The sequence below is a fragment of the Nycticebus coucang genome, chromosome 1 (assembly GCF_027406575.1).
Source record: "Nycticebus coucang isolate mNycCou1 chromosome 1, mNycCou1.pri, whole genome shotgun sequence".
NCBI classification, from domain to species: Eukaryota; Metazoa; Chordata; class Mammalia; order Primates; family Lorisidae; genus Nycticebus; species Nycticebus coucang.
This window is the reverse complement of record NC_069780.1, coordinates 179,746,377-179,773,438: the sequence shown is the minus strand read 5'-3', so window position 1 is coordinate 179,773,438 and position 27,062 is coordinate 179,746,377. Positions and strand designations below refer to the sequence as shown.

At 36.4% G+C, this 27,062-nt stretch overlaps 1 protein-coding gene across 6 annotated transcripts in view; it reads right to left on the bottom strand.

Moving 5' to 3' along the window:
* Nucleotides 1-27,062, bottom strand: part of CDH18 (cadherin 18) — a 922,309-nt gene that overhangs the window by 218,847 nt on the left and 676,400 nt on the right. For all 6 annotated transcript variants that reach the window (XM_053592795.1, XM_053592804.1, XM_053592784.1 and 3 more), the window contains one exon: nucleotides 19,178-19,472. In XM_053592795.1, the coding sequence (XP_053448770.1) occupies nucleotides 19,178-19,472 (295 nt within the window). The remainder of the gene's footprint in view (nucleotides 1-19,177; nucleotides 19,473-27,062) is intronic.

The window sequence follows — 27,062 nt, the reverse complement described above, 5'->3', positions numbered from 1 at the left end:
TAAACGAAATACAATAAAAATTTATCCCTACGAGTATATTAAATTAGGTAGAGACTAATATTTGATGTTTTTTGAACATCAGGCACTTCTAGTGATGTACCTGTTGACATTTTAAAAGTAAATTAATACATAATATTGGCAATTTTAATAAAGAAAAAATCTCCTGTATTCAATCACTTTATTCACGCTATATGTCCAAATTGTGTCCATAGTAGAAAGTTTTTATCCTCTACAGTGCTAGACATTGAAATGGAAATACATAGAGTAATGTTGAAAATTCAATCATTGCATAATAGTGTTAAAATAGAAATCTAGTTTTCTCTGCGAATTATTATATGGATTTAATCAGTAGATATTAAAGCAAGACCCCTTCTCCTAGACTTACCATTAAAAAAAAAACTTTCAAAAGTGCTTATTTTTATGATTGTTTTCATTAAAAAAAAATAATCATGGAAATACAGTACTTTAAAATGTCATCAGCTTTTTGGCATCCAAAATTTTCATGTTAAATATTTCCTATGGCATTACATTTACCTATTCCCATGCTAGGGATTAATACCTCTCAGCTGATGTTTTATACAAAGCTGAAAAAGATTTAAGTACATAAAAAAGCTTTCAAGATATTTTTTCTACAATAAAACTTAAGTCTTGTTGCCTTTAGGGATTGCCCTGTGTCATTCTTTTCATTTGGTTTTTCTCTCTCTAGGTCTGCTTGATAAATAGCACACATTTTGCACAGTTGCATATCAATGAGAAGCAGAAAGAGTGGACTTCCTCAAAAGTCTCTAAAGACCAATTTGAAATATTTAATAAGACATTTTAATACCAAGCAAATACTCTTTAAGATTGCAAGTTGTTATGCATGACTTGTCAGGGTTCACAGCTCTGTTAAAATCTCAAGGGATTCAATGTTGAACAAGAACTTTGAGTAAAAAATAAGCTGGAGATTTATGAAGGCTGAGGGTACCTCTCTAAAGGAATCTCTTAGGGATTAATTCTCAGAAGATTTTCCAAGAAACTGTAAAAAAGCACTAGTCATCAAGATACAACTTAAATTTCATTCTAAGCAAGAGGAAGGTAATTTCACCAAAAAACAGACCAGTAAGGCTGGATTCTAGTCATTGCACAATGTGATGAAGCTTCGAATATTAACCTCACAGGCATTAAATAAGAATAAACAATTTTTCTTCAAAAACACTTATGAGGGGGGAGGAGACAAGATGGCTGACTGAAGCCAGCTTTCCACAGAGACTCCCATCCGGTAGGAGAGTTAAAGGACAAAAATTCAGCAAGTAACCTGGTGGATTTGAGCTGCACTAAGAGAGAAGGTTGAAGAACGCACGTCAACCCTGGTGAGGTAAGCTGCGACCACAAGGATACAAACAAAAATACAAAATCCATCACCAAGTGGATGGGAGTCCCCTCCCCCATGAGAACGGCTCAGAGTGCCCCACAAACAATCAGGCAGTGTTCAAAAGGTCCTCCCACTACACTCCACAGGAGAGACACTCTAAAAACTGGAGCTATCTCCCCTACTAGGGTGCCACGGCATCCTCCTGCCAGGCATAAAACTGTATAAACTGTATATAGTCTCTACCTGGAATTCTGAGCTCCCAGCACTCCCCTTTACTCACACTGAGGTCTGGAGGTGAGTTCCGTTTGGCGGAGAGGGGACCGCACCAGAGTGGCAGTTCCCTGAGGCACAGTGCGACAGCCGTCTTTTGGTGACAATGCGGCCAGGCATAGAACTGTGTAGAGCTGTGTGTGTTCTCTGCCACAGCCCCTGGCTCCCAGCACTCCCTGCACTCCCCTCTGCTCTCGCTCCAAGGTCTGGAGGCCTGTCCCCCAGGGGTCCAGACTCTTGGGCGATTGCTCAAGGGGTGTAGACAGTGCTAGGCTGCAACCGGTTGGTGTGGGAGCGGAGAGAGGATGGTTGGCCAGAGGGGAGCTACACCGGAGCAGCAGTTGCCTGAGCCATGGGACAGCAGCCCTTTTTTGCTAGCATTACGGCTTACTACTGAATATTCTGAAGCCACACCCCCTGTCTCCCTGGGCAACCAGAGACTCTGAGTATAGGATTTGCCTGAGGCTACTCCAACTTGCAAACTGGGGAAACTCCCAGGGCGGGGCTGACCCAGAGGTCCGCTTTACTAAACCTAAGATGCACCTGGCCCTCAGGGGATCGTCAGCCTATAGACAATACAAGAGCAAAGACAAGCTGATTTGAAACTCAATTCAGCTTCTCTTCCGCAGGGGAACCGCAGAGTTGTTCTGTTCTGTTCTGTCAGTAACATTAATCAGGGGTGAGACTGGACCTGAGTGAAAACCCCCCAAGCTTCATCAAGCACCCGAGGTTGTCAGGCCTCACCTCCTCCTGCTAGAGAGAGGCAGAGCACAGCGGCCTGGCAGACTTCCTTGTGATTCAGGCAGGTGCAAACTCCTGGAGTGCCAATTCACTACAGGCAACTGGGTCAGCCAACTGCAGGGCTATCAGTGACTGGGTGTGACAGCGGTGCAAGGTGGGGAAGGAGGCATCAACCTTCCCAGACTGATCTATTGGCTGGGTGGCTCCTCCTGACTCCACGGAGCACTGGAGCAAACAAGCCACATCAGAGTAGTCACCAGACCCCTGTGATCCAGTTCCCAGAGACCTCTTAAACTCTCTCACCTGAGACAGATGCAGACTGAGACAATTGATTTGGACTTTTTGAACTGAACCAATTGCCTGAGGACAAATCAGATGGTGCCCTGGGTGCACGGTGGTAGGAAGGTTTGATTTTTCTTTCCCAATTGTTTGCCGGTGGGGGGTGGGATGACTTAATTGCTGATATTTCTCCACAGCTGAGACTTCAATCCAGAGGAACTGTTGCACTAGGGTGGAACAGAAACCAGCTGAAAACAAGACAGAACCACTTAGCCACACCACACCAGACAGGGCCACAGTTTCTCAGGCCACAACACTGTACAGGCCCTCAACAAAGCCCCAGGGGAAAAAATCAGAGGGAGTAAAACAACCATGGGGCAGAATAAGCGGAAAAACTCTGGTAACATGAATAACCAGAATAGATCAACCCCCCCCAAGGAAAGATATGGCAGATGCAATTGAAGATCCCATTCATAAACAACTGGCTGAGATGTCAGAAATCGAATTCAGAATTTGGATTGCAGACAAGATTAACAAAGTGGAATTAGGAATTCGAGGAGAAATTCAAAAGTTGTCTCAAGAATTTAACGAATTTAAAGACAAAACCGCCAAAGACTTAGACACACTGAAGCAAGAATTTGCAGCCCTCAAAGATATGAAAAATACAGTAGAATCCCTCAGTAACAGAATGGAGCAAGCAGAAGAAAGGATTTCTTACATCGAAGATAAAGCCTTTGAACGCTCCCAAACTCTCAAAGAGGAAGAGAAATGGAGAGCACAAACGGATCACTCACTCAGAGAGCTCTGGGATAATTCGAAGAAGGTGAATATCCGAATCATAGGAGTTCCAGAAACAGATGAAGTGGCCTCCTGGGCACAGAGGCCCTTCTGCATGAAATTATGAAAGAGAATTTTCCAGACATGCCAAGAGATTCTGAAATTCAGATAGCGGACAGCTTCAGAACCCCAGCACGACTCAACCCCAATAAGACATCCCCCAGGCATATCATAATTAACTTCACTAAAGTTAATATGAAGGAGAAAATCCTGAAAGCTGCCAGGAGAAAGAAAACCATTACCTTCAAAGGGAAGAATATTAGAGTGACTGCAGATCTCTCTGCTGAAACTTTTCAAGCCAGAAGAGGGTGATCACTGACTTTTAATCTCCTAAAGCAAAATAACTTTCAACCCCAGATCTTGTATCCAGCTAAACTGAGTTTCTTTTATGATGGAGAAATTAAATACTTTAATGACATTCATATATTGAAGAGATTTGCCATAACCAAACCAGCTCTTCAGGATATTCTCAGACCTATCCTCCATAATGACCAAGCCAATCCTATACCACAAAAGTAAACTCACTCAGAAACTTTGGATCAAAATCCAATTTCCACACTGGCGAAAGGATTAAAAATGCTCACTGGACTTTTGAAAAATTCGATACCCAAAACTTCACCAGACTTATCAATATTCTCCATTAATGTGAAAGGCTTAAACTGTCCTCTAAAGAGTCATAGGTTAGCTGACTGGATACAAAAACTCAGGCCGGATATCTGTTGCATACAAGAGTCACATTTTAACTTAAAAGACAAATACAAACTCAGGGTGAAAGGATGTTCATCCATATTTCAGGCAAATGGTAATCAGAAAAAAGTGGGTGTTGCAATTTTATTTGCAGATACAATAGGCTTTAAACCAACAAAAGTAAGGAAGGACAAGAACGGTCACTTCATATTTGTTAAGGGTAATACTCAATATGATGAGATCTCAATTATTAATATCTATGCACCCAACCAGAATGCACCTCAATTTATAAGAGAAACTCTAACAGACATGAGCAACTTGATTTCCTCCAGCTCCATAATAGTTGGAGATTTCAACACTCCTTTGGCAGTGTTGGATCGATCCTCCAACAAGAAGCTGAGCAAATAAATCTTAGATTTAAACCTAACCATCCAACATTTGGATTTAGCAGACATCTATAGAACATTTCATCCCAAGAAAACTGAATACACATACTTCTCATCAGCCCATGGAACTTACTCCAAAATCGATCACATCTTAGGTCACAATTCTAACCTCAGTAAATTTAAAGGAATAGAAATTATTCCATGCATCTTCTCAGACCATCATGGAATAAAACTTGTGCTGAGTAACAACAGGAATCTGCATACTCATACAAAAACATGGAAGTTAAATAACCTTATGCTGAATGATAGCTAGGTCAGAGATGAGATTAAGAAAGAAATCGCCAACTTTTTGGAACAAAACAACAATGAAGACACAGACTATCAGAATCTCTGGGACACCGCAAAGGCAGTTGTAAGAGGGAAATTTATAGCACTGCAAGCCTTCCTCAAGAGAACGGAAAGAGAGGAAGTTAACAACTTAATGGGACATCTCAAGCAATTGGAAAAGGAAGAACATTCCAACCCCAAACCCAGTAGAAGAAAAGAAATAACCAAAATTAGAGCAGAATTAAAAGAAATTGAAAACAAAAGAAAATACAACAGATCAATAAATCAAAAAGCTGGTTTTTTGAAAAAGTCAATAAAATAGATAAACCTTTGGCCAACCTAATCAGGAAAAAAGTGTAAAATCTCGAATCTAATCAATCAGAAACAACAAAGACGAAATAACAACAGACTCCTCAGACATCAAAAAAATCCTTAATGAATATTACAAGAAACTATATTCTCAGAAATAGGAAAATCTGAAGGAAATTGATCGATACTTGGAAGCATGTCACCTTCCAAGACTTAGCCAGAATCAAGTGGAAATGTTGAACAGGCCCATATCAAGTTCAGAAATAGCATCAACCATACAAAACCTCCCTAAAAAAGAAAAGCCCGGGACCAGATGGTGTCATGTCAGAATTCTACCAAACTTTTAAAGAGGAATTAGTACCTATATTACTCAACCTGTTCCAAAAGGTAGAAAAAGAAGGAAGACTACCTAACACGTTCTATGAAGCAAACATCACCCTGATCCACAAATCAGGAAAAGATCCAACAAGAAAAGAAAATTATAGACCAATGTCACTAAAATATAGATGCAAAAAAATTCAACAAGATCCTAAGAAACAGAATCCAGCAACACATCAAACAAATTATACATCATGAGCAAATCAGTTTTATCCCAGGGTCTCAAGGCTGGTTCAATATATGTAAATCTATAAATGTAATCCAGCACATAAACAAATTAAAAAACAAAGACCATATGATTCTCTCAATCGATGCAGAAAAAGCTTTTGATATTATCCAGCATCCCTTCATGATCAGAACACTTAAGAAAATCGGTATAGAAGGGACATTTCTTAAACTGATAGAGACCATCTACAGCAAACCTACAGCCAATATCATATTGAATGGAGTTAAATTGGAATCATTTCCACTCAGATCAGGAACCAGACAAGGCTGCCCATTGTCTCCATTGCTTTTTAACATTGTAATGGAAGTTTTAGCCACCGCAATTAGGGAAGAAAAGGCGATCAAGGGTATCCAGATAGGGTCAGAAGACATCAAACTTTCGCTCTTCACAGATGATATGATTGTGTATCTGGAAGATAGATAGTCCCTAAGTCCCTAAGGACTAGGGACTCTACTATAAAACTCTTAGAAGTGATCAAGGAATACAGCAGCGTCTCAGGTTACAAAATCAACATTCATAAATCGGTAGCCTTTGTATATACCTACAATAGTCAAGTTGAAAAAACAGCTAAGGACTCTATCCCATTCACAGTAGTGCCAAAGAACATGAAATATTTGGGAATTTATCTAACAAAGGACGTGAAAGATTCTCTATAAAGAGAACTACGAAACTCTAAGAAAAGAAATAGCTGAAAATATTAACAAATGGAAAAACATACCATGCTCATGGCTGGGCAGAATCAACATTGTTAAAATGTCCATACTACCCAAAGCAATATATTATTTCTATGCAATCCCTATAAAAGCTCCGCTGTCATACTTTAAAGATCTTGAAAAAACAATACTTCGTTTTATATGGAATCAGAAAAAACTTCGAATAGCCAAGACATTACTCAGAAATACAAACAAAGCAGGAGGAATTAAGCTACCAGACCTCAGACTATATTACAAATCGATAGTGATCAAAACAGCATGGTATTGGCACAAAAACAGAGAAGTAGATGTCTGGAACAGAATAGAGAACCAAGAGATGAACCCAGCTACTTACTGTTATTTAATCTTTGACAAGCCAATTAAAAACATTCAGTGGGGAAAAGATTCCCTATTTAACAAATGGTGCTGGGTGAACTGGCTGGCAACCTGTAGAAGACTGAAATCGAACGCACACCTTTCACCATTAACTAAGATAGACTCTCACTGGATCAAAGATTTAAACTTAAGACATGAAACTATAAAGATACTAGAGGAGAGTGCAGGGAAAACCCTTGAAGAAATTGGTCTGGGCGAGTATTTTATGAGGAGGACCCCCCAGGCAATTGAAGCAGCTTCAAAAATATACTACTGGGACTTGGACTTGATCAAACTAAAAAGTTTCTGCACAGCCAAGAACACAGTAACTAAAGCAAGCAAACAGCCCTCAGAATGGGAGAAGATATTTGCAGGTTATGTCTCCGACAAAGGTTTAATAACCAGAATCCACAGAGAACTCAAACGCATTAGCAAGAATAGAATAAGGGATCCCATCACAGGCTGGGCAAGGGATTTGAAGAGAAACTTCTCTGAAGAAGACAGGCATGCAGCCTTCAGACATATGAAAAAATGCTCATCATCTTTAATCATCAGAGAAATGCAAGTCAAAACTGCTTTGAGATACCATCTAACTCCAGTGAGACTAGCCTCTATCACAAAATCCCAAGACCAGAGATGTTGGCATGGATGTGGAGAAAAGGGAACACTTTTGCACTGCTGGTGGGAATGCAAATTAATACGTTTCTTTTGGAAAGAGATATGGAGAACACTTAGAGATCTAAAAATAGATCTGCCATTCAATCCTGTAATCCCTCTACTGGGCATATACCCAGAAGACCAAAAATCACATCATAACAAAGATATTTGTACCAGAATGTTTATTGCAGCCCAATTCATAATTGCTAAGTCATGGAAGAAGCCCAAGTGCCCATCGATCCACGAATGGATTAATAAATTGTGGTATATGTACACCATGGAATATTATGCAGCCTTAAAGAAAGATGGAGACTTTACCTCTTTCATGTTTACATGGATGGAGCTGGAACATATTCTTCTTAGTAAAGTATCTCAAGAATGGAAGAAAAAGTACCCAATATACTCAGCCCTACTATGAAACTAATTTAGGGTTTTCATATGAAAGCTGTAACCCAGTTACAACCTAAGAATAGGGGGAAGGGGGAAAGGGAGGGGAGGGAGGGGGGATGTGCGTAGAGGGAAGGGGATTGGTGGGATTACACCAGCAGTGCATCTTACAAGGGTATATGTGAAACTTGGTAAACGGTCTGTGAAGCTAGTGCATGATGCCCCATGAATGTATCAATGTACACAGCTATGATTTAATAAAAAAAAAAAAAAAAAGAAGTCCAGGAAGGAAAAAAATATAAAATTTCCTATTGTCAAATAAAACAAAAACACTTATGAAACATTGTGGCTGGGTGCCAAACCAAGATTCATTATTCTAACTACGTTCTAACTATTTATTTTCAATCATAGCTATTAATTTCTCTGTACAGATCCTATTTATGGAGCCATCTAATATGAAATTTCACATTTTCATGTAAATTTTATATTCTATTCCGCAAATGTCAGAACTAATCATTAGGGTAATAATGTGTATTGAATGTCAATGATGTGGTAAGCCTTGTGTTATACGCCATTTAATTTAATAATGAGATTAAACTCTTGAGAATATTACATTTAATGGCATTTTACAGATAAGGACATTAAGGTTACAAATTACATAGTTTACAATTATTGAAGGCAGAACTCAAGCCCGGCCTGATCTATTATGATATGTGACATTTTTCCCATATGCCCCGTTGATCCACTTAAACAAAATTTGTTGAATCTTGTTTAATATCTATCACATTTCCTGCCTTTTCATCCTGTGTATTTCTTGATGGTGTGTAATGACATTCCAGATGCCTGTACTTGAGGAGAAATCAGTTTTAAATGTCATTTGCATAGCCAATAAGCCTAGCCAGTGAAATGAATATATATATATATTTTTTTTTTTTTTTGTCAAATTAAAATGTGCGGTGTAGTATTTAGAAGAAAGTAATCTACCGATATTGACCACACTGCTGTGCTCCTCTGCAGCCATGTAGGATGCTTATAATTGTCTTCATGGCTATACAGAATAAATGTCATATGAATAGTGACTGCACTGACCCTATGCTCCCAAGTCTTACATTTCTTATAAACAAATTTGCACATTCTCCTTGATTAATTTCCTACCCTGTCCTCCTTTTCTCTGTTTGCATAAACCTAATACCTGCCTTTGATTATTTTTAGTTTTATTTACCAACTGAACAATAGGGAGTATAGAGGGAAAATTATAAAACAAGAAAAAAGACAGTCTCTCTACTCTGCCTCTCCATCTCTCTTTCTCCTTCCATCTGACCCTCCTGCTTTTCATCTCTTTTGGGTGGTGTCTCTGGCAATATCTGCAGTTCTTCAGTGCCCCCCCACCCGCTCCCTCTCAGCTGCCCACTTCCACGGTGCATACTATAAGGCCCAGTTTTGGGGATCGGAAAATACTATCTGTTCTTTTTAGGGGAAAAATAACTTCAGAAGTAGAGAAGACATTATGTTTCATGACTTTCAAAAAATGTTTCTTCCAGTGTCACATGTCTCATTAATGATGTTCTTAGTCTTACAAGCTTCTCTTCACTTTTATACATGCAATGAGTTACTGTTCTGTTATGAATGTACACTGCTCTAGTTTTTCAAGGAGCCCATCACTCATCTTCAGCATGTCAGCACTCAAAAATCTCATAATTTGGAGCATTTCAGCATTTCAGATTTGGATTACGGGAGCTCAACCTGTACTTTTCAATGAGAGCCCTGGTGCCTTACATTCAGTAGCTTGGATTATTCAACATATTGAAATCTAACAAATAGATCATCTAGAGAGTTATTCACTGTATGCAAAATGAGATGATGAGATGTTTAGGGTGAGATGTTTTGTAATGTGGAAAATGTATGTGTGTGTGTGTATATGTACAAAAATATGTGTATATAAGGCATTTACACACATAAGGCATTTAAGAACTCAAATACTTGTCAAAATATCCTACCAGATTTTTTTATCTTTTTATGTGTGGAAGACTGCCATGTACTCAATACTATGTTCACACAAGTAAACAACAACTAGAGGCCCACATAAGAGAAACACAATTAAATTAAAGAAGGGGAGAAAATGAAGGAGGAAGGGAAAGGGATTTTGGTAAATCCCCACCTAATAGGCACAAGGTAGGGGTATATGGCACACTACCTAATAGGCACAAGGTAGGGGTATATGGCACACTACCTAATAGGCACAAGGTAGGGGTATATGGCACACTACCTGCGTAAAGGACTCAAGTGCAACTTGGACTTTAATTTACAAACACAAATAATTTAACCTATTTTACATACCCTCATATTAACCTGAAATTAATATATTCATAAATAAAATAGCAATAAAAGGGAATTTATAGATTAAGAGATTGTAAAGACATAAATAAACAGATTCAAAATGTTCACTGACTTTAATTAGAGTATAAACCACATTTAGATCCTTATTAAAATAAAAAAATGGGACAAAGATTAAAAAAAATGTTTTTGAAATGGTTTTTTGAAAACTTTTTTATTTTTTTTTAATTAATGGAGTTGGAAAGTAATGATCCTACTGACAAGACTAATGTGATTTTTTCCTGAATATTTATGAAACAGCTGTATTTCAGGATTAAGTATTGCCTGTTTAGCATTTGTAGTAATTAAGTCCATTACATGTTGCTAATTTTATATCAATTCTTATTAAAAAATCTTAATTTGTATTTATAAACTGTATTAATTTTCATTCACTGAAAAATACTCCATTTGAAAATAGAAACTATTGCCAAGTTCAGCATTTTCTAGATAATGTAATGTTGTTCCAGCTGAATTTTCATTCAACAATAGCAAAAACAGAAACAAAGGCAAAAACCAAGTAAACAAGCAAAAAACAAAAAATAGAAACTCTAAGGATAGAAATATTTTGTCCTTGTTTACTCAAAAAATATCTTACTATTTTGCTGCAGTTCGTAAAAGTGCATCTTTCGTTCAATTGTTAATTTTTACGAGGCTTTCCGCATCAAAAATTTTGTATATTTCGTAAGTCCTTTCATGCCTAAAATACCTTTATTTTTTCTCATATTTGAACGTGTTGCTCTGGGATTCAAGGTAGGTATATAGTTTTTTATTGTCTTTTTCTCTCCATCTTTGCTGATAAAAAGTGTAATATGGAAAATACTTGTCCTTTTATTAGCTTGGTTTACAATTACACTATTCTTTAAGAAAAGTCTAGATGTGGATTTTTAAATTGGTTAATAAATTCAGGTTTTCTGCATTATGCCTTTGTAGTTTCCTTCAGTCTAAAATCTCAGGTTCACTTTTGCTCAGTGTATTTTTCTTTTATAGCAATAGAAGACAATTTTAATTAATCACCCATATCTGAATCCCCAACAATAAAAAAAAAAAAAGAACGCAGCAAAATGAAGAAGCAAAACTTCTGAGACTGCTCTCCAAGCCCTCGAAGCTTCTGACTGTCACACTGTAGGAGGACACAGGAAGCAACTCAGCCCTACCTACTGAGAGGTGAGTGACCACGGATCAGAGACAAGGCCGTGAGCTGAGAGCCACATGGCCGCCTGACAGCCAGTGCCCACCACTGCATGTGAGAGAGACACCTGCCCTGTTTGAGCCACCAGATTACTACAGTTCAAAGTATGACACCAAAAAACCCAGCTCAGCCCATAGAATTGTGATCAAATAAAGCACACGCTGCTCTGGGTAATTAAGTGGCAGTTTTTTTTTTTACAAAATGAGAGCTATCTAAGACATTAAAAAGCTATGATAAGAAAGAAAGTTACGAAACTCAATGACTTTGTTCCAGCTTACGACACATCAGTTGCCCTGTAAGTCACCTCATGGGGATTCCAATGTACCATGTAGAATTGAAGCAGCAGCCTCACTTTTTTAAATGATCTTATTCTGAAGATTATGCCCCAGGGTACTGATTTTTAAATGGCTACTGAAATCCTGGCAGCTGTCCAGAGTGAAGATCCCAAGATGTTTGGACAGAACTAAATCAGTGCTCCAACAAGGGGCTTGATAAAGTCAGCACAGCTGGTATCTCTTCTTGTTGCTTTGCAACAAGGAATACAGACGCAAATGTGGACTGGCCTTGGGATTTTAGGGATTGGAGGAGAAAAAAGAAGACATGAAAAAAAAAAATACAGAGACACCTCAGCACTTCTTCGAGACAAAAAACCTTATGGATTTTAAGGATCAAATATAAAACTTTATCTTTTCTTTATCTTCAAAGACAAGCTTAAGTGTTCCATTGAACCTATAATTTGTTAAATATATATTCAGAATTCTGATAAAAGAAAATTTTCTCTCTGTCATTAGTAAAACGATTTTGATAAGCTATTCAATATTTTAAATAATTTTCAGTGATGTTCAGTGATAGGTATATTTTAATAATGTACAGAAGAGGTAGAGAGTTATATATTTTTGTAAAGAAAACTTTCTTTGAAAAAGAAATATGTGATTTTCAGCCAAATTGCACTGTGATCTGGTATATCCTTTCTCTATACAAAGCATTAAAAAAAAAATAGAGTGACTGCAATACAAATATATTTAATTTCATACTATAAACTCCTGGTCCAGATGAAAGACTGTACTTGAAGAAATTTGGGTATATCTCCAAAAAATAGAAGAGATGTAATAATTCATACACACAACTGAAATAAACACCTTTATCAGCTTTTTATTAAAAATGATATGTGCATTTAAAATATTGCTAAATAATCATTTTTTATGCTCGTTGATGTAAGAATTTTCATGCCATTTACAAATTCATTTTATTCATCCTATCTTTATTTGTAAAATACCACAGTCAGTTGACTATGGAACCAAAAACAGGTATAATTTCATTTTAGGATTATTTTGCACTGTGCTCTGTGATAAACCATGGTACTAATTTCTTGTCTCATATTTTTTCAGTCTCATTCATGAAAAACTTGGCCATTTGTTAAAATTATAGAAAACTAAATTAAAGAAGTATTTCCAGGGAGTAATTGATACAAGGTAGAAAAAAATCATCTAGGCTGGCATATCACAGGAAAAAGTAAAATTAAAAATCTTAAATTTGCATGAAAAAAATGTGCACAAGTCTCTTATAGAGAAATTCAGGTTACATTTACCCTCATTGCTCATTGGAATTATAAAGTCACTCTGTCCACATATGGCCACTCTATTGAAATGGATTAAATGCTTAGATGAATTAAAAAATTACAGAAATACAACCCCTAGTACTTATCTAGGTATACAACAAAATTGAAGTGGTCTTCTAAATTAGAGTTACAAAATGAAGACTTCTTTTAAAAAGAAGCCACACCATTATTCTTTCCATAGGAAAAAATAACCTCATTTTATTGAATATTTTCTTCCTGTTTTCATAATATCATGCATTTGAATATGACGATTCCTATTTGAACACCACAATTGCTCACCTTGCCAGATATAACAAATTGTTTATAAAGTATATGACATAAGAATTCTAGCATTATGAATGCTCTTCGTACTGACTATAAATTTAACCAATACATTTCTGAATTTATGTTTGAAATTTGAAAAATTTCATCCTATTTCCTAGGGCAATAGTTCTCAGCTGAAAGCAGTTTTCCCCCATGGAGGGTATACAGTAATGTCCAGAGGCATCCCCATTTGGTGGCAGTGGGAGAGACACTATTGGCACCTATTGGGTAGAGGGGACTACTGACCATCCCACGATTCCCAGGATGAGTCCTCACAGCAAAGAATTATCCAGCCAAATATGTCAATCTCATAGTGGAAATGTTGAAAAACTCTTTCCTAGGAGAATACACTTTCCTACATAATAGTTGAAATTACATTGTGTAAATAAAAAAAAAAAAGAAAGAAAAACTTGATTCTAAGCCTGCTTCAAAAAACACTTCAGTTTATTTTTGCATCTTTCTTTATTAAACGATCCAGAATGCCATAGTATTTTTTTGCTGATTATTTCCCACAGACAAGAAATATATGGCCACATCATGCTTTTATCTCAGGCAGTAACATGTGCTGCAATCACTTGGAGTGGTTCTAGGACCGTTACTTTGCACTGTTGAGATGCAAAAAACTGTAATTTGACAAAATCTTGCACACTCAGGAAGTCTCTGCTGCTGCCTTCTTTAGACTCTCATATCATATTTTGCAAAGCTATATAAGGAATTTATCCTTTGCATGATGTTCATGTTTATTTCTCCAACACACACACATGCACACGGCTGTACACACACCCCTAACTGGTTAGACTCGCCAGGAAGAAAGGACTATTCTTCATCATTGCAACTTCTAAGTAGAAGGCCCATGTTTGTCCCTTTTCTAGTTGACAAACCCCAGTTAATTATCTAAGATTCATTAAAGATATCTTTCCTAACACACAAGCTGGGCTCCTGGCTACTCCATAGTTCCTCGTTTTTTTGCTTACCCGACACTGCGTTGCACTTTTCTGTTGGTCTGAGTCTGCTCAAAGATAGTGGCCTTGTTTTATTTACTGTTTTATTACTTGCTGCTATCACAGCTCTCAGCACATAAAACTGCCTTTACACATTCGTTCTCTCCAGACAGAATTGGATAGATATAGAGATCTGATTAAATGACTAGATGATTCAAAACCCAATTAATGAGGAGAGAGATGGTAAAAGCGATGATATTAGCCACTATGTGGTGAGAAATTTCTGTTGCATACTTACATTATTATTAGTCTTAGGTCAGGGTTAAGAATCCGTATATCTTTAAATTAAGTGTGTGTTATAAGAAAAAAAAAAGCTTTTGAGAACGAGTCTCACTCTGATGCCCTGGGTAGAGTGCTGTGGTGTTATAGCTCACAACAACCTTAAACTCTTGGGCTCGAGCAATCCTCTTGGCTCAGCCTGCCAAGTAGCTGTGACTACAGGCAACAGCCACCACACCTGGCTAATTTTTCTATTTTTTAGAGACAGGGTCTCGCTCTTGCTCAGGCTGGTCTCAAACTGCTGAGCTCAAGCAATCCACATGCCTTGGCCTCCCAGAGAGCTAGGATTACAGGTGTAAGCACTCTGTCCAGCAGTGTTGTACAAATTTAAATCACAAATTTAGATTTCACTTTTTATTATCATTTTAGAAGAATTCATTTCTTTCATACCACGTAAATCACAGCCCATTTTTTCAGAAGTAACCACCTGTGAGTGTGTGTGTGTGTGTGGGGGGGTGTCCTGCAGATATTCTTTGCACGTATGTGCATGGATATGCCACAACAAAGCCGTATTCTCTGACAAAACTACGTTTTCTTAGTAACACAAGGGAACCCTGGATATTGGTTAAAAATCTGTGTCTACCCAAGGGGAGAAGACATTCTGCATATTTGTAACAATTCCATATTTCCATGCATATGTACGTAGTCCAGAAGGGCTCACAGAACATGTCACAGATGAGCAGACACCCCCCTCCGTCAGGACTCTGACACTATCCTATAATTGTTCCCTTGACCCTGGTTTTATTCCCTTTTCCGTACAAGGTAACATAGTATTTTATGCTTTGTGAACCAGCAACCCGGTCTTCATCCCAATCATTCAATTCTGCCTTTTCAGTAACAAAACTACCTTAGCAAATCTTCAAATGAATGAGTTTGGCTATGTTCCAGTAAAACTTTTTTACATAAACAGATAGCAAGCCAGATTTGGCTCCCTTTCCATGATTTGCTGATCTTTGCTTTACATACCATTAGCTTATTTTTAACAGCAAAGCTAATTGAAGTATACCCCATTCTCAGTATACACTGTAAAGTGAGTTCCTCCCTCCACTGACTTTCTTATCAACTGCTCTACATGTTCATTTTGTAATGTGCACTGTATTTTATTATGATGATTTTTTGGTGTTTGTTTTACCTTAATAATGAGTTTATATGAACACACACAAACACACACACACACAACTAAAATATAATTTCCAATATCCAGCCTATGACTTCTGTAAAATTATTCTTTCAATTGATTCTTGCCTGAAAATAGAATAGTACAGTCTTAAAAGTTACTCTGCAATGTCCTTTTTTGTTATACTTATAGATATTAATTTTTGTCCCTCCACAGCTCTCATCTCAACAAGAGAACTTAAGAACATTAATTTTCCTCCATTTCCATTCTCTACTCGAAGCCTTTGTCAAGGACTCTCAGATGTGTGACTTGTCCCCAGGTGCTCAACCCACAGTTTTTGCTGTAATAGTCCTTTTATATTTTGTGATTCTTTTGGTGGACTGTACAGGATCTGTTTACAACATTAAAGTAAACATTTGCAGTGAACTCTTTGTACACACACACACATACACTCTGAGAGCAAAAACACACACTTATTTCCAGGTTGGTTACTGACAGCTGTTTCCTCTCCTTGTCGTTTTCATTGGCATTTAGATCTCTGTTCTGATTCAACTATTTTCAATTTTAATCTGTTTTCAAATATTTTTCCAGATTAGATAGGAAGATGATGTACTTTCTAGATCATTCTCCAAATATTTATTTTATCCTTACAGATAATTTTGACTGAACAAAAAAAAAAGTTGAGGCTTTAGTTTTTTTCCGTGTAAGAAATGGGATTGAACTCTTGGCCAGATTCTAGTAACTGAAGTAATAAATGTGAGTTGAATATATATTTTTCCTAGTAGGTAATTAAAAAAAAATCTGAGCACTTGTAAAGTTTTCTCTTTATCCTTAAGTTTTAGGAACTTTCTGAGGATTTACTTTACTTTGATTCATATTCTATTAACCATTCATGGAACTCAGAAACTATTAAAACTTTTAAATGCAATAGATTCTTTATATAAAAGAAAAATATGATTCCCCTCCTTTATCTGTTTTCTTTTGGTTTTGTTTTTTGTACTTTAGGAAAACATGTCAGTCACATGATATGCCTAATGAATATATACTCTAAATCTTTTTTTTGTTTTCTCAAAAGCCATAATTATACATTTTTGCTTGTGATTATTAGCTATTTCTTCCAATCTGGTATATCCTCAAATACTAGGGCAATAATTTGGGTGTAACCCAAATGGTAACCAGTGACCATTCATAACTTCATTCTAATTGATCTCTATATTGATTTTTTTATTAGTGACTTGTTTTTGAAAAAAGGCTTTGAGTTGTGGAAATCTTTTTGTGGCGTCCTTAAAATGCTTCGAGCGCTCTTATTATCTACTATTCAGTGCAATGACTCCCTCAGTAAAGGCTGCTCTGCTTGGGGTATTTTGTCTGTGGCTACCTGAGCTTTCTTTACACTCATGGGGGCACTCACGCAGCTCCTTAAAGTAGATTATCTGTTGCATCCCCACAAAGGATTATGCCACAGAACTCTTTGCTTTCCTAAGGCAGTGGGGATTGGAAAACTAAGGATGGGTTCTCCATGCTTTCACATGGTACAGGGAATGCCGTTCTTGGATTTCTACCCAAACTCTCACCCGCTCCCAGGGTTCGCAGCGCTGAGCCCTTTAATTCCCTCTCAACTCTCTATGGAGACCCATGAGTGTGGGTCTGGGTATTCTGGGCCTTTCCAAGCTCGCAGAAGCTGCTGTTTATTCTACTACACAGTCCAGAGGGAATCAGGTTGGCAATTGCTTTCTCTCCCAAGACTGTGGCTGTGGAGAAGATCTCAGTCCCGCATTCTCATCAGCTCCTTCACCAGCTCCAGAGGCTCTCCACCTCGCTCCAGATACTGGAATAAGCTGGAGTTCTGGAGGGCGAAGGACAAATACTACTCTCTTTTGTTCAAAAACATTATGTATATATTCAAATCATGGAGTGATTTGCTTAGTGACTTTAAAAATCTAATTTAAAATAGTCATATATTACAGTAACATTAAATACGTAGAATATGAACTCAAAGTACATTATAAAAATTAGGGTCTCATAAAACTAGCTAAAAATGTATTATCATAACTGAACTTTATTTCAGCTACATGTTAACAATCATAATATGAGATACATATAAAATTTAAAGGCTACACCACAGAAAACTGTGTGTGAAGGAAAAGTCCTAAGTCATCAGAGAAGTTCAAGAGCTGGACCGTGATGTGTGGACCACACTGTAAGATTTGTTTTCAGGGAAACCTGGAATAATTTACCCTTGGCCATATGCCTTCTTGGGAAAATGACGTACAAACCCCATGCTAGTTTTTACAACTTTAAAATTATATTTAAAATATTTCACAGAGATTTTATATACTTTAAGGTAAGTATGGTAGATAAATGTTATGAAAATTGAAGTTTTATTGATTAATGTAGCAATTATTTCCATTATTACTGTTAGAATTTGTTCATAAACTACATGATTAAAAGGCATAGCAAAAAATTTCAAGTGTTCTATAATCTCTCTTTGGTACAAATTGTCACAATAAATGTGTTGGTATGTTCTTAACTATATGTATAAAGAATATGTGCTCAGAGAACCACATTCATTAGGCAAGAATTGCAGGTGTTTTCCAATTTATAATTCTTTTTTCTTGAGATCAAACTATTACCTGTACTCAAATGTACAAAATTTAATTTTAAAACATAACAGCTGGCCGAATAGTCTTTAAAAGCTGATAGCACAAAAAATGTTAAAATGTTTTGAAATTTCTATAGATTTTTCTATGCATGCACACATGCATAAGTAAATATTGGTCTTTAAAATATGACTGGGAATATTATGCAGCCTTAAAGAAAGATGGAGACTTTACCTCTTTCAGGTTTACATGATGGAGCTGGAACATATTCTTCTTAGTAAAGTATCTCAAGAATGGAAGAAAAAGTACCCAATGTATTCAGCCCTACTATGAAACTAATTAGGGTTTTCACATGAAAGCTATAACCCAGTTACAACCTAAGAATAGGGGGAAGGGGGAAAGGGAGGAGAGGGAGTGGGGTAGAGGGAGGGGGATTGGTGGGATTACACCTTCGGTGCATCTTACAAGGGTATATGTGAAACTTGGTAAATGTTGAAAGTAAATGTCTTAGCACAATAACTAAGAAAATGCCAGGAAGGCTATATTAACCATTATGATGAAAATGTGTCAAACATTTTCTATGTTTGGTCTATGAAGCTAGTGTATGATGTCCCATGATCATATCAATGTACACAGCTATGATTTAATAAAAAAAATTAAGAAAAAAAGAAATGCTGGAAATTATGTACAAGATAAAAAATTTAAAAAAAATAAAATAAAATAAAATAAAATATGACTTTTGAATTATCAATAATATATTGGTTGCTTAACCACAAAAATCATTTTTCTTACCCATATCAGACATTTCAGGCACTGTGACAATGTATGGTCCGTCTGTGAACTTCGGGGCATTATCATTGATGTCTTGCACTTTGATGATAAACTCAGATTCAGGTTCGAGAGGTTTATTTGTCCGTCTGTCGATAGCCTGTGCGTGAAGCACATAGTGGGTCTTCTGTTCTCTATCGAGGCTTTTTGTTGAGTGGATGTCACCCGTGGTATCATCAATGATAAAGATAGTCCCAGCACCTTCTCCAGTAAGGATGTACTTGACAGACCCATCACCTTTGTCAGAATTGGAGTGCAGCTGTCAAATAGACATGGAACAATTTAGCATTCAATTATAAATCGGCCTGTACATAATTGTTCTCTGAAAGTTCCCTATGTATAATTTAATACTTGGTTTGACAATGAATGTAAGATCTTCCCTTCACAGTGTCCTGCACGTTACCATAGTCATTTATTTCTCTGTAGTTTTTCTTCAGCTGGTAATAATACAGATATTGCTATCATGGTTTGTTTAGGAGATCTAATTAGTGATTTAAGAAAAATCAATATACAATATTTCTGAAGAGAAAAAAATAAGATAAAATCATAGCCCTTATCCTTCTACTAAATCAACATTGCACTAAGTACAATAGAGTGGGAAAAAGAAATTCCCACTAGATGACCATTGCCTTTCATACTTGTGAAATTAATGTGCTTTGTTTTATTTTTAAGTAATGGTTTGAGTTTTTTTGTTTGTTTTTTTTTTTTTTGTAGAGACAGAGTCTCACTTTATGACCCTCGGTAGAGGGCCATGGCATCACACAGCTCACAGCAACCTCCAACTCCTGGGCTTAGGCGATTCTCTTGCCTCAGCCTCCCGAGTAGCTGGGACTACAGGCGCCCGCCACAACGCCTGGCTATTTTTTGGTTGCAGTTTGGCCGGGGCAGGGTTTGAACCCGCCACCCTCGGCATATGGGGCCGGCGCCCTACCGACTGAGCCACAGGCGCTGCCCATGGTTTGAGTTTCTATTTCAACCTTAAGACTATAAAAATATGTGGTGCAACAAATTGAGGTTCAAATTAATTATTAAAATTTCTACAAAAGAGGCACATATTAAGTCATTAAGTCACATGGGCATTCATTTAATAATTAAAAAAATAAAGGCTTAGATGTATAAATGAAAATGCTAATTATAGAGTATTTCTTTTCTTTAGGGATTATGAAACTGTAACTCAAATTCAAAACAATAGTTGTAGGCTTAATCAATAAGGAGGTCCTAATTTATTTAACTGAGATATACAAACAACTGAGATATACAAACAAATACTCCTGTTATTAAAATGTAAATGATCAAATGTTCTTTGAATATATATTAGAAAAGTTATGGTTCAGTACAGAAGAGATTTTCAGTAAGAAAGATCACTAACATAATATGACAAGGCAGACTGCTTTTTGTCATGTAAATATAAGTAAATGATTTAAACTGCTGATGGTTCATACTTAAAATTCTACCATTCCTTAGAGCAGGCGTCCTCAAACCTTTGAAACAGGGGGCCAATTCACTATCCCTCAGACTGTTGTCTATAGTTTAAAAAAAAAAAAACTATGAACAAATTCCTATGCACACTGCACATGTCTTATTTCGAAGTAAAAAACAAAATGGGAACAAATACAATTCACACCGCTTCATGTGGCCCGCGGGCCGCAGTTTGAGGACGCCTGCCTTAGAGCATCAAAATTCACCTAAGTAATTCCATGAGCACCAGTACTGTGTTTCCAGCCAAGAAGAATAACAGTATTTTTTTAAATCATAAATATATATTTAAGAAGTGTTTTACCCACGAGATCTGAAAGTGACCTTTTAATATGAAAACGTTTAGGTCACATAACCTCAACAACTTAACTTTCCCTTATTTCTGAGACTTGAAAACATTGAAAAAAACACAACCTTGTTCATAGAACATTTCAGTCTGCTTGCCATGGTAAAGTGAAAATTGACAAGGTTTATTTTAAAGTCTCTAACCTCTTAGAAGATTTTGAAAATATAAAATATAGAAAACGATAATACAATATGAGGAAAAGACTTTTGGGGGGAATTAAGGCAACTGAAACATAAATGGTAGTACAGCCTGAATAATTTGGTTCTTGTTTGAAAGTATATAGGACACAACAGGAACAAAATTCTGATAGAATCATGCCATAAGTATCAAGGAATGAAACTATTTCAAAAATGGTTATTCAGATCTCTTATAAAAGTAAATAGGCATAATATGCATAATCTAGATATGGAAATCACAGCTTTCAAAGTTTTTTTTTTTTTTTTTTTTTTTTTTGGCCAGGGCTAGGTTTGAACCCGCCACCTCTGGCATATGGGACCGGCGCCCTACTCCTTGAGCCACAGGCACCGCCCACAGCTTTCAAAGTTTTAACATCATTAGAAAATTGAGCACTAAAAGAAGGATACAGAAGGAAGTGAGACAGTTGTATCCAGGCATGAACATGCCCTTGTTCTTAATGCCTCTAATTAAGTCATTTTAGCACCAAAAAGGAAAGATTTATTACTTATGATGTAGAAACAAAGTATCCATAGTGCAAATTATTTCACATTCTCTAATTTTGCATCAATAACCAGAACATAGCAAAGATAGCAGCAAATTCATGGACCAAATTTTTGTAAATCCCTTTCCGGAATTCTTGTCATTAAACTAACAAAAGTGAGACAGGTTAGTAATTTTTATGTTGTTGTAAATAAATTATAAATCTATGAATCTTAATAATATAATTATAGCTAATTATAAACGCGTCTGGGGATAGGTTATATCTTCCAACAACTAATTTAAGGAAGACTTAGCAATGTTGATAATTAACTGTTATCTTCAATGTATACAGAGAAATCTCTTATAAGCATATAGTGAAATGAATTTTAAATGATTTATTTTTTGGATTAAAGGTTCATAGTATAGATATTTAATTATATTTAGAGAAGAATAGGCATAAATATGTGAAATAAATCATACAGTGTTCAATCTAAAGTAACTACTGAAAATCAATATATTATACACTTTATATAAACCTTGGTAAATAATTCAGGTAAAAATTTCAAAATTTTTTAGGCTTTAGATTTAAAGATATGAATCTGGATCCACATTTATAAAGTGTTTGTAATTAATAAGCACTTGCCATGAATGTTTCAGAAGTTATGACTAATTTGAATGTAGATTATAATATGAACATTTGATGGTAATTCAGCAATGGTTATATGGTTGGAGAGAGCATTGTATGCCCACAGCAAAAGTTACATCACACTATTATGAAAATGACTTTGGATTATGTTGGTTGCTCACATACTTAGCTTAAGAGTTGAAATAATGTAGGTGGTCATTTTAACAATGAATAGTCTGTCAGTGAGCCTAGCTGAATATTGAAATAATGACCTTTTTGTGTACCCTTAATGGGAAACTGTTAATCATCAATTGGTTAATAGTTTTTGTGATTATGCTGATAACCATTTGTGAAACAGCAATGTGACCCACATTCCTCATTCACGGTTATGTACCACATCTATTCTCACAAATTCAGTTATATTGGTGACATTGTGTGACAAATGAAACATCATACAAGAAACATAGACCTTCGTTCTATTTTGTTTGGTAAGTAGGTTTTTAAGAACCTGGAGGAGCTCATGTTTGTTAGGTTTTTGCAAGCCAAGAAATGATAAATAAGTGGATGAATTAATTAAATGGATCACTATTAATGGCAGTTGTAAGGACAAAAACTTTGATAGGCAGAGAGAAAGTTCATAGAAACAGATAATCTGGTTAGACAGATAATTGTAATAGAAATGTGTCATCTCTGAGCACGGGCAGCAATGAGACACCGGATGGTACTGATTCAATGACCAGAAAAATACAAGATGTGAGCTTAGCTAGTAAATCTATTATTTAAGAGAGATGCTCATGAGTTTTTACATTAAAATAAGCAAAAAAATATTTGGAAGATAAATTTGATTTTAGTCATATACAAGAAACCCTTTTTAGCAGATACTCAAAGATGTCACAGACAGAGCAATAACATACTTTTGTTATATGCCGGGCATGGTGGCTCACGCCTGTAATCCCAGCACTCTGGGAGGCCGAGGCAGGTGGATTTCCTGAGCTCACAAGACTAGCCTGAGCAAGAGCAAGACCCTGTCTCTAAAAATAGCTGGGCACTGTAGCAGGTGCCTGTAATCTTAGCTACTTGAGAGGCTGAGATAAGAGAATTGCTTGAGCCCAAGAGTTTGAAGTTGCTGTGAGTTACGATGCCACTGCACTCTCCCAAGGACGACAAAGTGAGACTCTGTCTCAAAAAGAAAAATGAAATAAATAAAATAAAAATGAAATATACTTTTCGGATGATGAGACTTTGCAAAGTAGGATATATTTTCATCCTGTTTGACAAATGTTATATTGTCCAAAGGATCTTTATGTATCTGATCACACAATAAAGTAGAGGTATTAACTGGTCTTTACAGAACAGAAAAGGGGAGGAGGAGTGAAGACAAAAGAAAAGAAAATGTAGTCACCCAACTGAAGCAAAACGAACACTTCTCTCATTACTCTTAATAAATTGCCTCTTTCTCAGTGTTAAGTAGTAACCTATGGCACGAAGAAATCTAATGTGACTCACAGGAGCTCACCCTAGAAAACTATTTATTCACCCTAGACCACATTAGGATCAGGACCTAAAAATTTATACCTTTCACTCTTATGCAGAGTTCCTCAGTAAAATAATATTCTATCCCTTAGGGAAGAATAACTTTAAAAGGTTAAGAAGACGGTGGCAGAGCCATTAATTTCAAAAGTTGCTTTTAGTTAGAACTTTAAGCTAGACTAAAGAGATAGGTCACTGACTTAAAATTGGAGTATTTTTCAATACATAGTTTATATACATTTTTATAAGTAGGAGTCTTGTGTTTACAAATTTCAGTGAAACCAAACATAAAGGAAGATGTATAATATACAAATCCCACTATTGTTGTTAACTTCAAAACTTGTTACGTAAAAATATCTGATGCTATGTGAAAGAAGTGTGAACATCATAGAAAATTAATGTCATCGAAAGGTATTATGAATCTTTAACTTCAGAATGCATTATATGCTTAAAGTGTTAGCACATATGCATAAACAAAGGTATTATGAATCTTTTATTTTAGAATGCATAAAACAAAAATCTATTGAACTATTAATAAGTAATTGATGTAAAAGCAGATTAATGAATTACAGCCATGGCAACTGATAACACATCAGTTTCTTATAAAAAATGCATAACTAATACTTTTTAAATAAGCATCACTAAAATATGTAAAAGTTATGCAAAATAGTATAAATAAAACACTTTTTAACCATAAAAGTCATAATATTTAAAATAAAAACAAATGGTTCAGAAATTGGATGTGTAAATAAGTAGGTACTTGTTTAACTGAACACATCAAAATCCAAAGTGTTTTGCACTGAATTTTATTTAGGTTTTGAAAGATTTATGTGTATTTCTGGAAAAGAAAACAACTGAATGAGGAGAAAGAGAAGAGAAGGAGTGGGAAATAAGAATTTTCTTAATATTACAGCCCTTAATTCCAAGAATGGAGGTGTCATAGAAGATGAAAAACCGCACAGCATCTCTAACGTTCTAAGTGGTCATTAACTTCATACTCACCAGAGAGGATGCCCCATCCAGATGTGCTAGCCTGAGCAAAGTGGGAGTTAGGCAATGGCTGAGAACTTCACTTTTAATCACTGGGAAGCTTCAAAAAAGTGACCAATCACTTGAAATCGGAATGGGTTACACAGGGCACAGGAGTATCTCGTTTCTTATCTACCTTAATTGGTTTTCTATCATTTCTCAGTCAGTGTCTAACTGACAAAGAGGTATCTGCAGCAGCTGGTTAAAAATAAATGAATAAATAAACTCAAGTGTTATTTTAATTCAGGAAATACAAGAGCAAATCTATTGCCCACAAATTAAAATGTATTATGATTTAATCCCAGTTCAAATCATACCTTTTATTTGTGTAATAAATCAATAATTGCACATAGAGAGGGCAGGGGATAACGAAAGTGTGAATGGCATTGATCCTTTGGCAAATTCATCTGTCAATAAAATGTAAGATGATCACTTTATCTATCAGTTACCTTAAGAAGTTTATTCCCCCAGTGATATTTTTGGAAAAAACATACCAGGTGCCAAGGTATAGGGTACTTGGATACATCACTAAGAAAAGCCAGCCAAGATTCCCGCCCTTGCACAGCAAGAGTGGAGAGTAGCAGTGTGTAATGGGTTAAAAAGTAACAAAAGCGGCACTTAGCAAAGCAGAAAGAGAAAGCAGAAGAGGCAGAGGTGGTGGGGTCCTTCAGAGTGGTTGCCATATTAAACAGGGGAGGCAGAGTATCAGTTCCTGTAAGATGTGTGTCTAAATTCAGGGGACCTCTGGATATATAGCTTTTAATGGTAACAGAGACTACACTCCACAGATATGATTAACTTTGAGGTACTCTATTTAGGGGAATTGTCTTAGTTTCTCTAGATGGGAATGATCTAATCCTATGGGTTCTTAAAAGGGGAGAATGTATTCCAGCTGGATGAGAGAAAGAGCTGAGGCTTGCTCAGCAGCTCGTTACTGGTTCTGAAAAGTAGAGAGCTGTGTGGAAGAATCAGAGAGGGCTCTCTAGAAGCTGGAAAAGATGAGAGAATGAATTATCATCTAGAGCTTGAAGAAAGGAATAAAGCTCTGCCCACGCTTTGATTTTCAGACCAGTGAGAAATATCTTGTACTTCTGACATAGAGAACTATTAGATAATATAATCATTTTTAAGTGACTAATTTTGTGGTAATAGGTTAAAGCATCAATGAGAAACTCACATGAGGAATCAGATGAGGCTCATTAAAAAGATGAAATTATTGCAAATATTTGAAGAAGGTCAAGGAGTCAGCCAAATACACATCTGAGGGAAGAGCATTTCTGGCAGAGGCAATAGGAAGAACAAAATCATTATTTTAGGAATATTATTAGCAGTTTCCCGAAACATCAAGAAAGCAACTATGATTAGAGGCTCCTGGGCCAAAGGGAAAACAGAAGACATCAGTGAAATGACTGGAAGTTGGACCATGCAAGGGAAGTGTTGCAGGAGCTAGAGAGATAATAGTTTTGAGCAGTAGTGCTTTATAATCAATTTACATCTTTAAGAGATTGCGGTGGCTTTAACATTGAGAACAGAAATAGGGGGACAAAACTGAATGCAACAAGAACTGAGAAAAATGTGCAGTAAGCAGAAGATTGATGACGACAGCGTGGACCAGTGTGGTATTAGTGAAAATGGTAAGAAATGATCCGGTCATGAATATAATTTGAAATGAGAACAGACAGAGGCTTCCCAAAGGAATAGATATGGAGTAGAAGACCAACAAGAGGTCAAGCACAAAGGCTACGTGTTTGGCCACAGTTACTAAAAAAATGAAGCTGCAATCAACTGAGACATGGAAGGATCTACATAGGACATTTGAACAAAGAAGATCAAGAGCTCAGTTGGAGTATGATGGTACTTTTGTGGGAAGTCTCAGGAGAGATATAGCGAAGTCATTTTTCTACACAGCCTGGAGTTCATTAGAGAAATTTGCTGGGCTTTACAAACTTAAAGGACATCATGACAAACGTGGTTATTTAAAGCAATGAAACTGCATGTGATGAAAGATAAAAAAAGAGCAACTAGAAGGCACAGGAAAGAAAAACACGAATTTAAGAAGCAGGGCTGGGGTTGGGGAGAAGAATTAGTAAATTTCTGCCTATAGGATACAACAGAGTACATAGGACATTTCTTGGATGAAGGACTAAACTACAACTCAGACTTCGTACTTTAAATTACAAATGCAA